Source organism: Vulpes vulpes, chromosome 1, assembly GCF_048418805.1.
Source record: "Vulpes vulpes isolate BD-2025 chromosome 1, VulVul3, whole genome shotgun sequence".
NCBI lineage: Eukaryota > Metazoa > Chordata > Mammalia > Carnivora > Canidae > Vulpes > Vulpes vulpes.
Genome location: NC_132780.1, coordinates 72,510,712 through 72,525,333, shown reverse-complemented (window position 1 = coordinate 72,525,333; position 14,622 = coordinate 72,510,712). Strand labels below are relative to the sequence as shown.

The window sequence follows — 14,622 nt, the reverse complement described above, 5'->3', positions numbered from 1 at the left end:
TGTCTTAAGTGGGTCCATAGCTCAAATTGAATTATAAAGCTGAAGAATCTTGCAGATTATTGGATTCATTTTAGTTTAGGAAACCTTTAGATTCCTGTTTTTTTTTTTTTTAAATCATTTTGAAGATTGTCTGAAATTGGTGGAGATATTCTTTTTTTTTTTTTAAGATTTTATTTATTTGTTTATTCATGAGAGAGAGAGAGGCAGAGACATAGGCAGAGGGAGAAGCAGGCTCCATGAAAGGAGCCTGATGTGGGACTCGATTCTGGGACTCCAGGATCATGCCCTGAGCTGAAGGCAGACGCTCAACTGCTGAGTTCTCTTTGCCCGACATTTTGATTCCAGGTGTCCCTGGTGGAGATACTCTTATACAAGTTTTTTTGTTATTCTGATTACTGGCAGTTTGGATTGAACTTTAGTGATTTTGACTCACAGTAATTTTTTAAATTTAAGAGTTTGAAGTTAAATAAAGTTAATATACTAGTTTTTGTCTAGACATTCTCCATCCCCAGGAAGTTGTCTTAGGCCTCAGACCCTGTTTGACAGTGACCCTGAGAACCTCACAAGCAGCTGTGGGTTTGCTGCTGTATGCCTAACTCTGCACACTCAGGGTTCTTTCTTGTCTCCTATTTTTGCCTTTAGTAAACTAATGCTGTGGGGGCAAGCGGCACAGCAGGTACTCAGTATGGACTAAACCCACTCATCCTTGTGAAGATTTGAAGTACAGCCTTGACCACTGCAGGGGGGCACTTTCCTTTTCATCAACTGGTGCCGCCTCCTGTCAAACGAGAAGATATGGCAACCCTCCCCCTCTGATTGATGAGGCTTTTGTTATAGACCGGGCTGGGCCATATTTACTCATTCATGGGGGAAATATTTTTTGAGCTCCTATCACGTGCTGGGCACTGAGTCACAGCCCTGGATGGAGCTTATAGTTGGGTGGCACATGCCTGGTAAAACCAGTAAACCCTCTACCGTGGTAGATGCCAGCCATGGTGCAAGCAAAGCCACGAGTCATCTGAAGTCTGGGCATTGTTCTAGGCACATCTAGATGTCCTTCCCCAGACCTTGGGCGGGGGGATGCACCCCGAATTCTATAGCTGTATAATTAGAGCAAAGTTACAGAGATAGCAAGTGGTGGTGTTAAGAGATTTCAACCCAGAGCGGTCTCTAGGTTCTTTCCATGAATTTCCTCATTTTCCCACCAATCCATGGAGTACCTACATCTTCTAGTTGGTTTATAGTTTGGAGAAGGGGATTATGCTCAGGTTAGTGTATCTTTAGGAAAGGGGGTACCGGCATTCCTTGAGTACAAATTACATTATAGTCCCTGTTTCTTTTTTATTTCTTTTTTTTTTCCAAAGATTTTATTCATTTGAGAGAGGGAGAAAGAGAGCACGAGTGTGTGTGTGTGGGGGGGGGAGGGGTTGGGGGCATAGAGAGAGAGGGAGAGAGAGAGAGAAAGACTCCCTGCTGAGCAGGGAGCCTGATGGGAGGCTCCATCCCAGGACCCTGAGATCATGACCTAAGCTGAAGGCAGACACTTAAAAATCTGAGCCACCAGGCATATCAATAATAGTCCCTGTCTCTCAGGCACCTCTTCCCTACCAGTGCAAACCAAGTGCTTTCTAGTCTTGCCTTCACTTCCCAGCAGCTCTGCAGGGCAGGCAGTGCTGTTCTCACTTCATGCATCTGAAGAGGTCATGGTGTGCCCAGGGCCTCTCTTAGAATGGGGCTGAGTCCTAGCTCCTGTTTGTTTCCAAACTTCTGCTACTTTGTGTTATTTTGAGGACCTTCAAAAATTCAGTAATTGTTTTAAAGGGACTTCTGTGCCTTAGGTTAAGTGTGATTGATTAGCAGCCCTGATGTCCAGTCTGATCGATGTTTTATAGACTCACTACGGGACTCAAGTCTACAGTTGCGTGGCTGCCCCCCCGGCACTGCTGCCTGCCTGGTGAGAGGGGAGCAGGCGTTTGACGTCGGCCAGCCCAAGGGAGGACTGAAGCTCCTGAGCACGGACAGGTGAGTCTGCACTTGCTGTGTGCTGCCTGAGCAGACCTTGCCGATGCTTGTGACATCATGAGTCATTGCTGCTGGTCACATAGGCCACTTTGCTTGTTGATTTTCTAATCATTTGTCTTTATAGCCCCCCCCCAAAAAATGTATATTGCGATGCAACCGTATGTATACGTGTGTTCAGTTCATGAAATAACCGCTACCTTATGGTGTGTTCTGGTATTTTCCGTGTCACTCATGAAGTTGCTTTTGTGTCCTTAGTTCTGTTCTTGGAGAACACCATCTCCCTAGTCCTCTGTTCTTGGAGAACACCATCCTGGAGGGGCAGTTTGCTGGTGTGCCTTCTGACTGGGGCACCGCCTGCACCCTAGTTCCAGCAGGGGGTGGGGGGAGGTTGTTTCTTATAATAAGCTGTGTTTTTGGCACATGCTCTTCTACTGCCTTCATACCTTGAATTATCAGAGGGATGTTTTTCTACAGTGTGTCACACCAGACCACGTCTTAGATCATGCTTTAGATTCCAGGGGGCTTTAGTGGACGCCTTGTTGTGGCTTGTTCTAGCATGGAACGGGTGATGTGTCAGGGCGGGTGCTTCTGTCCATAGAAGACACTGGAGCATAACCTAAATTTAAAAATGTTTGGGAGGTTTCTATATGTGTGTCTGTATCAGTTTGCCAGGGCTGCCGTAACAGTGCCATAGACTGGCTTCAGCACAGAAATTTATTTCCTTTTGGTTCTGGAGGCTAGGAGTCCAAAATGTCAGGAGAGCTGTTTCTCCCTAATTTGTAGACAGCTACCTTCCCCGAGGTGTCCTCATGTGGTCTTTTTCTCTGTGTGTCTGTGTCCTGGGCTGTCCTCTGATTATGGACACCAGTCATTTCTGGTTAGCTCCATGCCCCTGTCCCCTGTGCTCCCGTGGCCTCATTTTTGCTTCATCACCTCTGTATAAACCTTCGAATACAGTCATATGCAGAGGTACCAGGGATTAGGGCTTCGGAATGTGAATTGTAGGGGAATACAGTTCAGTCCATCCCACTGTTCTAAGTGGCAAATGGGTGACTCCTCACAGGGGAGAGGGGACTTTGCAAAACACAGGCATTGAGTGAGAGCTCAAACTTGTCTTCAGAGAAAAGGAAGGTCATTGTTTTCGGCTGTTCTGCGGCTGGCCGTCGCCCTGGGAGCGGCAAGCACGTCCTGCAGGGAGACCCACACGCGCTGTGGTGGCCCAGGCTCCTCCTGGCTGTGGGAGGTCACGGTGGCCGGGGCCCTTGGCTGTCTTCAGGTTAAAGGAAAGAAGATCTTGGCTTACACTTACGAGTTATTGTTTAGAGAAGTGGTCGTGCAGCCGTGTGGCCAGAAATGTGCTCGGCCTGCTCGGCTGTGTTTATTTTGTTTTCTTCGATCGTTTATAGTTTTTTCTTGTTTGTCTTACTCGAGCAGCTTTTCTTAGTATTTAAATTTACGTGTTGGTCATTTTATTTATTTTAAAAAAGCAATTAGCATTCATTGAAGTTTACTTAAAAACAGGTTTTTTTAAAATAAAGTGAAAATTGAAGGTATTTTGTACTACAGTTTCCTTTATATTTTAGTGTTCATTCTGTTACCCCTTCCCCTCAAATGAGCGTGCTGAATGCCCAGGACAACAGATCAATTTGAAGGGAACTCATACTTCTATAACACTCTTTTTCTCAACATGTGTCATTCAGGCTTGTCCTGAGTTATGTGAAGGAAGGGGCTGGGGAGCTAGACTTCTGTGACGGTCATAGCCCAGCAGTGACGATTACATTTGTCTGCCCTTCGGAGCGCAGAGAGGTGAGTGTCTTGTCTTGGGAGGATTAATGGCAGCCCACGTTAGTGGGGGCTGTTGAGGTGAGCACATCTGGGGGGTGGGTAGGGCGGTGGGTCTGGAGGCAGGAGGGGGTGAGCCGAAAAACGATGTGGTGATGGAATGTCTGGGAAGACGTGATTCCTGGGATGGACTCTCTGGCATGTGTGAGGGTCTCAGGGGCAGCAGCTTGGTGTGTGCTCTTTCTCAACAACCTGGAGGGGCCCCTACGTTCGTCGAAGCAGGATGGTGTTTTGTTCTACTTTGTGTGAGATGATTTTAAGCGGTTCGTGGAAAGGTTTTTAAAAATTATATAGTAATGCTGGTTTGAATGAATATTTGAAAAGCCATGTATATAATCTTAAACCTGTGATTTCCTAGCTACTTTGTTAGGATGAGGCAAGGTAAAAATAGCTAATTGGTTTATAGAAACAGTAAGAAATGAGTGGAGCAGATGGTATGCAGACTGAGTGGAGCTTCTGCAGGCCAGTGACTGGGGTTTGGGGGCCATGCAGGTAAAAGCGTCCCGGCCAGAGGGAAGGTTCTTATTTGAGGGTCTTGCAGTGGAGTGTTTCATCCCCTCCTCCCATGCTCACAGGCGGGTCCCTGACCCTGTCCTCGTCCTCTGGCTGTTCACTCACTTCCAGCACACTCGTAAACTCCTTGAGGGTAGGGCCGGAGTCTGCTTGTCCTTGGGCCCGTGCCCGGCACATTGCACGTGTCCGTGGCTGTTCGAGTGTTCTAGCAGGTGCGGGGTGCTGATGGAAGGGAGATAGCCCCCGGGGAGGAAGGGCAGGGCTTTCCTCTAATTTATTTCTGTCTCCTCATAATAGAATGATGGAGGAGGAGCTGAATTCTTTGGCGAGGGAACCGTGCTCCCCCTCCCCACAAACAAACATGGAATTTGGTCTGGTTTCGGGCTGGCAGCTGGCCCGTTTCGTGTGTGGGGGATGTGGAGACAAAAGTTAGTCCAGGCCAGCTTTCCATTTTAGGTCTGCAGACTTGCAGGGCCACGTGGCGTCCGCCTAGTACAGACCAGCAGTCGACGTTAGTTCTGAAGTACACGTTGGGGGGATGTTTACGGGCACTTGCCTTTTGTGCCTGCAGACGTGACTTGAAATCTTTCAAGCCCGATGAGACGTCCTAAGCTGCTGGGGGTCTTTAGTGTTACCCTTTCCTGCTTGTCCGTTCGACAAATGGTTCATCCCACCACAGCGAGGGGAATCAGGACATTCCCTCCCTTCTTTTCCGTGGGATGCAGGGCACTTTGTGGCATTAGCAAAGGAGGCCGGTTTGTGATATGTGGAGCCAGAGGTTCCATTTCCAGCCTCGCCGTTTGCAGACAGACCTGGGTGACACATGACACCTTAGCACTTGCGGGTTCCTTTAAGCCTTTACTCAGGCTCATTGAATGCCCTTAGGAGCTGGAATTTGAGTAAATGTTCCCCATATCATATAGATCTTTTTAAGAAAAGCTGTGTTGAATTGACATACTGTAAAATTCGCCTGTTTCAAGTACAACGAAATGGTCATTATTAACAGAACATATTAACAGAATTGTGCAACCTCCAGTACAATCCAACACGAGCACATTTCCATCACCCCAGAAGAGACCTTGTGCCCGGAGCGGTCACTCCCCACCCCACCCCCAGCCCTGGCGACTGCACTGACTGCACCTTGCCCTGGGGGGAGGGAGGGGCTTTTGTACCTGGCTTTGCTCACTTAGTGCTCGGCACTCCATCACTCGGGGTCCCACTGCCCTAAGCCAAGTGGTTAAACCTCGATTTTGAGTCACCTGGACTTGCAGCTCTGTATCATACTAATTTGTGGCCCGTGTTTGTAGCCCTGGCACTTTGTACTGTGCTTGGCACATGGCAGGCACTCGGGAGATGTATGCCGCGTGGTGTTGCCTGGAAGCAGCGTGGCTATTCCTGGTACTAAGACTAGTGAGACCTTTCTCCCGAGGATGGTTCAAGGGTGACACTACTCTGTTCGACAGTGATCGCCTCCTTCCCCATCACACCAAAGACTAGCATCTGAGCTCCTGTTTGTAAAAGCAGATCTCTGGCAGCAAAGTGGCATAAGTCGGGTTTGTAGTGGGTGATGCCCTGGCTTTCCCCAGGGGCAGGAGCAGATTTAAGGGTAGGTGAGGTGTGCCCAAGACCCCTCTGACAACCTGAGAAAAGGGGTTACAGACCATTTCCCCAGATATACTCACGCACAGTGATTTCCACTCAGCTTGGGGGTTTGACCAGCTCCTTTCAGCTCTGGTTGAAAGGAGAGAACAGACCCAATGCCTTCACAAGTCATGGCTGCTTGCAGAGGTTGTGGCTATTGAGTTGACGTTGAGTCCAGGCAGGCTCACTGGCTGAACCTTGAGTGTGACTCTGAAAGAGACGAGAATGGTTGCAGGTAAACCGGGGTTGTTTTACACCAAGTGAGCGAACAATGTGAGGGGCAGTTATCATTCAGAAACAGCAACAGAAGCACATAAAACCCAGCAGCGTACCTTTGAGCTTTTCAGAAGCATGGAGAATTTGCATTTAAGAACATTAATTTTGCTCCTTTCAAACTGTTTCTAATAGGGCACCATTCCCAAGCTCACAGCAAAATCCAATTGCCGCTATGAAATCGAGTGGGTCACCGAGTATGCATGCCACAGGGATTATCTGGAAAGCAGAACCTGCTCTCTGAGCAGCGAGCAGCATGACGTCACCATTGACCTCCAGCCACTCAGACAGGACGGAGGTGAGGGGCGCTTTGAAGGGGAAGTTGTGGGGGGTGGGTGCACCTAGCCTCTGCCACTGGGTGAGTGTTTCAGAAGGGGGTTCAGGTGTGCCCGAAGTGTGATCCCCTCAGCCTCTAGCGCTTGTGCACGTAACCGAACCTCTCCTCATCTGTTCTCCTTTCTTTAGCTTCATTGTCCCCTTACTACACTTCGGATGGAAAGGAATATATGTTTTATTTGAATATCTGTGGAGAAATCCAAGTGCCGTTCTGTAGTAAGAGAGACGCCGCCGTTTGCCAAGTGAAAAAGTCGGAATCCTCTCAAGTCAGAGTAGCAGGAAAATACCAGAATCAGACCCTCCGGTGTGTAAACAATAATTTTCAAGTGCATTGTGTCTGTTCTTGTGAAACATAACCGACTCTCCTTGTCTTCTTCCTCCTTCCAGTTTCCATAAAGTGCAGGCAGGTCCCGTGGAGCCCACATTCCTGCATGTTTGACGTAGGCGAGTTGCCATTTGTCACTGATCCTGGCTTTCCCAATAAGACTATTTCTGTGAAAACTGCTCATTTTATTATCTATTGTGTGTAGGGAACCATGGTGTAGGAAAGGTATTTGATTAGTTTACAGTCGATTTGGCCTTTGTGTTTTAAAATGCGTGTTCCTGAGGAGTTCCGATTTTTCTCTGGCAGTTAGAGAATCTAAAATGCCGTTAGCATTACATAAAAGTTTGAAATGACTAAAAAAAAAAAAAAATACATTCAGTACCATTCCTGTTGGTAGTTATCTTCGCAAAAGCGTTAGGAAAACGTAGCTCTCTGCAAATGAGTATTGTGCAGGATTCCTCAGGTAAGACTGTTTATGGCAGTTGCTAGATAAACTCTGTGTTTCTTGGGTCTTATTTATTTTGTACAAAATCCAAAACAAGAGTGGAAGAGTTTTCATGCTCACAGCAAAACCTTCAGTCCTTTCTTCCAGCCAGCTATTACTTTGAAGTACGCGGACGACAAGCCCATACATTTGGAACTCATTTCCTCTAGACGTTTTTCCCCAGCTGGCCAGAGAGCTTGCTGTTTTATGTCAGTACTGATTTGTTGATGGTATGCAAAAGGCTTAATGTAGAAACGTGTAACAATTCAAGGTCCTTTCCTGGTTCTACCAAACCTGTGTGTGTGTTTGTTGCAAACATCTAGATACTCTGATGGAGACCTCACCTTGATATATTTTGGAGGGGACGAATGCAGCTCAGGCTTCCAGCGGATGAGCGTCATCAACTTTGAGTGCAATAAGACCGCAGGTGAGTGCCCGGTTATTGTCCTCGCCATGGGAGCATGTGTGTTCATGGCATGGACCAGGCAAACATTCTCCTTTGGACAGGGCCACCTCTGGTCCCCAGACGAGGTTGCTGTGTTGTAGCGGGTAGGAGTACCCCTGCCACCCCGCCCCACCAACGACACACACATCCTGTTTCCATTTTCCCCTGCTCTCTTGTTTGTTTTGGGAATGGGCCCGGCACTGGGCTTGCTGGGAAAGCATTTCTGTCTTGAATTCTGGCTTGCACCGAAGCGTGTGCGGGTCCAGCAGTGTGGGTTTCCTCACCACCCTCGAGGGCTGGTCACTAAAAGAGCTCTTCTTGACCGAAGTGAGTTTCAAGATGACCCTTTCTGCAAACGGGCAGCCCCGTGGTAGAGGCTGGATGTGGGGATCGCAACAAGTCACAGGGCAAATTTAAGTGGAACGTTTGGTTTTTCTGAGCGTTGAAGAGAAGCTTTCTTGAAGTCATAGCGGCATTAGCATTTCAAAAAACTGTGCTGCTGTCTGTATCTTGGAAGATCATGGGCACAGTCCACGTCTGGAGGGAGGTGGTGGGGGTCCCATCGTCACCAGAGAGCCGGCCTGTCGGCCTCTAGGCTGTGAGCCTAGGTGCATGCAGGCGGACCGAACCTCCACGTGGAGCTCTCATTTCGGAGCTGGCCCTGTTCCAGTCTGGCTGTACAGCTCGCAGGAGCTCGAGAGGCTGCCCCACCCCTGAGGGTCTTTTTGGCTATTCGTTCTGTTTGTTTTTGTGTTTTTGTGTGTTTCTATGGCAGAGCTTTGACCAGTGGTCATGAGGCAGGTTCCAATGTGATTCACCAGGGGCTTGGGGAGAGGCAGCTGCACACGACGTGGACTGTGCTCTAGAAGCTCACGTCTGCGATGGTGAAGGGCGGTTGTGATTGGCACCGGGCTCTAATAAATTGCCTTGGGAGCAGGCAAAGAAGGGTCCTGGAGTAGAGCAGTTGGGAAGACTTTAAATCAAAGTGCCGTTTACTCCAGCAGCCCCCTGCTGTCCCTGGCCCCCTGGCTCCCCTGCCCCCTCACCATTAACTCTGCTTATCTTCTTGGAGCGTGCACTCTGGTCTCACTCTGGAATTTCTTTGCTGGCTCTTTTTTTTTTTTTTTTAAAGATTTTATGTACTCATGAGAGACACAGAGAGAGGCAGAGACACAGGCAGAGGGAGAAGCATACTCCCTGTGGGGAGCCCGCTACGAGACTTGATCCCGGGACCCCAGGATCACACCCTGAGCTGAAGGCAGACGCTCAACCACTGAGCCACCCAGGTGCCCCTTTGCTGGCCCTTTTGATAACTTCCACGTTCAAATGGATTTGTTCCATATACGTTTGTCTTGTATATCTGCTGAGACCCTGAGGCCTCAGGATACCGTAATGGCTATACCCTTTACAGGCATTTAGACTGGAAGCCTAGACGGGGAGACAACATGGGGCCTGTGGTGCGGGTCACACAGGCTGGACCAGGGCTGTGGACAGGTTCTGCACCCAGGACTTTGTCAGGAAGGTGGCACCAAATCAGCGGTTTGGGGGCGAGGCAGTGATGAGGATCGAGGCTGCTTGGTGAGCTCTATGGGGCCGTGAGGAGAGGAGTAAGCCAGACACTGAAGTAGGGCAGCTGTGGGGAACTGTCTTTGCAGCACAGGGAGTAGCTCGTGCATAGGCCTGAGTGTGGGCAGGTGTGAATAGGTCAGAGCTTCGGACTCAGAACATGGCTAAAGAGGACTATAGACTGGAGAGTGAGAAGCTTGTATGTCCTGCAGAGTAGTTGGATTTTCTGTAGAAGGTAGCATAGAGCCCCAAGGCCTTGGGGTGGGGGGGTGAATGACTGTATTTTGGGTGCATCTCCCATGTTGTTTGAATGCCCTGCTGCCCTCTCCAGACTCCCCATCTTTCTTCCACCCTCCTCACCTCCTCAAGCTCTTAGAGGAACTGTCTCTGAAGTCCAGCTCTCCTGTGTCCCTGGGCCTGGGATGTGCCCCCTGCTTCTTACTCTGTGTGCCCAGGCCTTGGGGCCCCGGGGTGCTCACCCTCCCCTGCTGGCCAAGCTGCTTTGCTGTTGGCCAACTTCTGTGCTTCATGTCCCCCTCCGACCTTGTCATTACCCCTTTTGGCTCCGTTCTGTCCTGGGCTTTTTATAAATGACTTGGCTGAGATCTTTGCGCGCGCACTGATCTCATGTGGGCATGCTGGGAAGATAGAATAATGATCTAAAAAGATCCCAGCAGGTGAGGAGGATATTGAGAAGGGTACATAGTCTGCGACCGCTAGGGGAGAGGCGCCGACACTCAAGCCTTGTACTGGAACATGCCGACGCCTCAATGAGCCAAGGCTTGGAAAAAAAAAAAACGCTAACGGCCATTTTTTCCTCTTTTATCTTTATTACTAAAGATTTTTCAAACACACAAGTAGAACATTACAATGAGAATTTATCTGCTCGTCACTTTTTACTGAACAGTTGCTAATATTTTGCCAAATTTGCTTCATATAAACTCTACGTCACCACTGATGGTTCATAACATTCCACCCCACCTCCATTCCTCCCCGTGACCCAGGGCCTTTGTCAGACCTGACAGGATTCACAGAGATGTCCTCATGCCAAAAACCCAACGTCTTCCAAGGCTGTTCCAGTTAGGATGGTGGCAGGAAGGCCAGATGGGGATGTTAGATGTTTTGTGAGAGGTTTTGAGCTTGTTCTCACACTGGAGTTGGAATATAAAATATTTACTACTGCTCCCAGCTCTGTGATTCAGTATTTCAAATTTCAGAGCAAACTGTATGTAAAGTTATTTCGTTATTATTTTGTTCAGGCTTACATTTAGAGTTCTTATTGAAAAATCCCTCGGTGGATTTTGTTTGGATATGTGTAATAATGTAATTTTGGTATATGAATGAATGTTAACTGGTTATATAATATAATGTGGTTTATAGTTTAACTTGGATGTTCTAGAATTATTTATGTTCATAAATCTAGGGCTCACATGTTTTGAGACACAAAGGTGCATACATTTGTTCTTTCAGCCTGTATGTGCATACAACTACATACAACTTTTTGTTTTAGTGACTTACATCTAGTTTGCTGTAATGCAGTACTTATTGGTGATTGTATCAGATAAGGACATTAAATTGTTTTTTTGGAAGAGCGATATATTGGAGCTACCCACAAATTTAGCTGACTCATTACGTTAAAGATTTCTTTAGTGCCAATGCAGGTCACTGGAGGGACTGGCAGCGGGGCTGCCTTGTGTTTCCTTCTCATCTCGTGTTGTTGCTTTCTGTAGACTTGTCCTTGAAGGACTCTGCAGAATGGGAACAGCATTTTGTCAAAAATGAGCTAGAAATAAGTGGGATGTCCCAATCTCAGAGGCAGGGAGGCTGGGAAATGCAGCTTAGCTGTGCACCCAGGAGAATTAAGACATTTTGGTGAGTAGGTAGCTTTGTCTTCGCTGCAGCATGACGTGGGATGGTGCTGTAGGCAGAGAGTGACTTGGTTCCATGGGAGGAATCCATTTTCCCTTGAGCTGTGGAGTTCCAGCTTACTATTCTTCTAAAACTCATTGAGTAACGAAATAAGAATACAAGTAAGATGCACACCAGTGGTTATTGAAAACTGGCTCTCCCTCATCAGTAGATTTCAGATGTAGAACCAGCTCCCAAATGGGGATAGATGATACTAGAACCTTTCCTAGCGTTATTTAACGATTTGCCGGCTTACCTGGTGAGAGAGAAACACAGCAAATACTTCACATTTGTGGGAAACAGAAATCTTTTCCAGATAGCAAAATGCAAACCCAGACAAACCCGGTCGGAGTAAGCTGGTCGTCCTTCAGTCACACAGGTGGGGTGAAGAGATGAATAAATTCCATTGTGGTGGGGGGTGGTGGTGGGGTAGCACATGTGGAGGGAGTGTGGGGGGTTCCCAAGGAGAGAGGATGGGCTGTTTGTTGTCGGGAGGGAAGCTGGGAGTGCTGCATCTGAAAAAGAAGGGATTGAAGTACATATGTTTAAGAGGAAAAAAAAAAAGAAAAGAAAAAAAAAAACCCACAGTAGTATAGGGAAGTATTGCCTTGTGGTTATGGTTATGATCCTGGCTCTGGGGCCAGACTGTCTGTGTTTGAATCCTGGCTCCTCTGCTTCCTAGCTATGAAACCATAGGCAAATTATTTAACCCCCCCTTAATCTATAAAAATGGGGTTAAAACTGTACCTGTGCCATAGGGCTAAATGTGCCAACGTATATGAAGTATTTACCCCTGACCCTGTTTTCTGCAGACCCCCTATAGCACTTAGATGCTTAGTGCCTGGCTTAGATTGTGCTCAGTACAGGTTAGCTACTCTCGCTGGTATTATAATTATAATATTTATAATATTAGAGATTTAAGAGAAATTGCAATCAAAACATCATTTGCCCTTTGTACAAAATATTATTTCCCTTTCCTTTAGAACATTGTGCACTTCAGGGCACCAGACCTCAAGAAAGGCAAATCATGTAGGAGGTCCAGAGGAGGATTATTAAACCATCAAGGGGTGGAAAACAGAGCTCTGTGCCAGCGGTCCACCAGCCTGGAAAGACGAGGGGATAGTATTTCTAGTAAGGGAAAAATTACCAAAGTTTGCCGAATCCCAGGCTACGTGGATCAGGGAAGTGGCCCATGGAGCGCTGGCTTTCAGACCAGAGCTGACCTGCCAGGGCTCCTTGGAGGTGGGGTGAGCAGAGCACAGAGTAGAGTAGGTGTTGGAGGCATCCATGTTGATGAAGGAGTGATGGTCAAGGGTGCTGTAGTGTCTGGAGGCATGCCTCTGACCTTGTGAGGTGGTGTAGTTCTTGGCATACTTCGATGGGGGTAGTTGTACGTTACAACTCTTTCTTTTCAGTTTAGGTATGAATCTCAGGGACTCCCTCGAAATCACATTGAAAGCCAGTGGTGCTCTTAGAGCTCGAGCTCTGGTCTCTCCCTCTGCCTTTTGGTGAATCCCTATTTAACACAGAAGATATTCACCAGCCTGTCAGGGGCTGACCACAGCCTTTGTGCAGCACGCCCTGCCTGGTGGCTTACACAGTCCTCATTAGGCACTCGTTTCATGTTGTTTTTGTTTGTTTATTTATTCATGAGAGACACAGAGAGAGTCAGAGACATAGACAGAGGGAAGCAGGCTCCATGCAGGGAGTCCGATGCAGGATTTGATCCCAGGACCCCTGGATCACACCCTGAGCCAAAGGCAGACGCTCAACCACTGAGGCACCTAGGCGCCCCCTCCCCCCCATTTCATGTCCTTGGTGAACGTGTTATCAACAGCCTTATGTCTTAATGAGACCATCTTATCAAGGTGGAAGGGACATAGGCCTGCCGTGGATGGGTTTGTGATTACCTAAAACTCAAGAATCCTGTCTCATCTCTGACACCTCTGATGTGTGGGTTTTGGGACTTGAGTTTAACTGCCTAGTTGGCATTGGTGTCACTGGTTGACATTCCTAGGCCTTGGTCACATCATGGAGTGTTTTTGTTTTTTTGTGTGTTTCCTCCTTAAATTGCACAGGTAATGATGGGAAAGGTGCTCCTGTGTTCACTGGGGAGATGGACTGCACCTACTTCTTCACATGGGACACGAAGTACGCCTGTGTGAAGGAGAAGGAGGATCTCCTCTGCAGCGTCATTGACGGGAAGAAGCGCTATGACCTGTCTGCCCTGGCTCGGCACTCAGGTAGGGCTCTTGGGCCCCTTGGGGCTCTGTCCGTGGCTTTGTGGGAAAATTCTCTTGCCTCTTTCCCTGTGAAGACATTTGGAAATGTTCTGGCTTTTTTCTTTAACTGTCAACTAATTGTATCCTGGCCTTTTCCCCCTTCTCATGCCACAGTCATATAAATTATTAGAAATGACACCGAATTAGGAGGCAAAATATCTGAGTCTGAGGTTGGCATGACTCTTCTCATTGGGATGCCTGGGGCTAATCTTATTATAGTTTAGTAAAAATTGCCAAGACCCAGGCCTTGTGCTTTGTGATTGGAAAGTTTTTTACTTTAGATTTAAATTCTTGTTGTTAAGAAGGTAGATCTTGAAAGCTTCTCCCCCAACACACAGACTTATTATCTGTGTGTGGTGATGGACGCTCATTAAACATGGGGATTATTTTATAGCATTTACACCTAAAATGAGTACTGTATTCTATGTCAGTTACATCTCAATTAAAAACAATAAAAAGGGTAAATTTAAAGTCTTACAGCAGCCTTCAAGGAGGCATGCTTCCACCTCACCCCTGGCCTGTCGGGCTCTGATGGTTGAACATGCGGTGTGAAGGGCCATGTGGCCGGCATCAGTCTTTCTTTTCACCCTGTGCTTTCCCCCTTTATCTCATGATCTCTTTTCCCGTCTCTAAAGTGGGGTCAGCATTTCCTCTCTAACCTCAGATGCTTGTGGGCCTGAAAGGAGAATGGGTTGGGAGCCCTTGGGTGCTGTGTCCCTGGCCGTATCAAAGTGACGAGGTCTGTCACCAAGGCCTGGCTTCATGGTAAAGACTTGCCGAGGTGGAGGTGGAGTCTGCTCAGCTGGTGTCGTTGAGCGTTGGTTATGCAGTAGGCGCCAGCTGAGGTCCTGTGGATAGGGCAGTGTACCCGACTAGCATGACCCCTGCCCCAGGCCTTCAAACCTCGCGGGGGGGCCCAGACACTGAGTGCTAAGAATCAGGGTTCCCAACAGGGAAACTGAAAATAGTTGGGACATTTTTAGTT

The 14,622-nt window shown here is 47.8% G+C and overlaps 1 protein-coding gene across 3 annotated transcripts in view; it reads left to right on the top strand.

Moving 5' to 3' along the window:
• Positions 1-14,622, top strand: part of IGF2R (insulin like growth factor 2 receptor) — a 99,950-nt gene that overhangs the window by 37,430 nt on the left and 47,898 nt on the right. For all 3 annotated transcript variants that reach the window (XM_072766793.1, XM_072766805.1, XM_072766801.1), the window contains 6 exons: positions 1,893-2,022; positions 3,723-3,828; positions 6,427-6,589; positions 6,757-6,931; positions 7,760-7,863; positions 13,434-13,598. In XM_072766793.1, the coding sequence (XP_072622894.1) occupies positions 1,893-2,022; positions 3,723-3,828; positions 6,427-6,589; positions 6,757-6,931; positions 7,760-7,863; positions 13,434-13,598 (843 nt within the window). The remainder of the gene's footprint in view (positions 1-1,892; positions 2,023-3,722; positions 3,829-6,426; positions 6,590-6,756; positions 6,932-7,759; positions 7,864-13,433; positions 13,599-14,622) is intronic.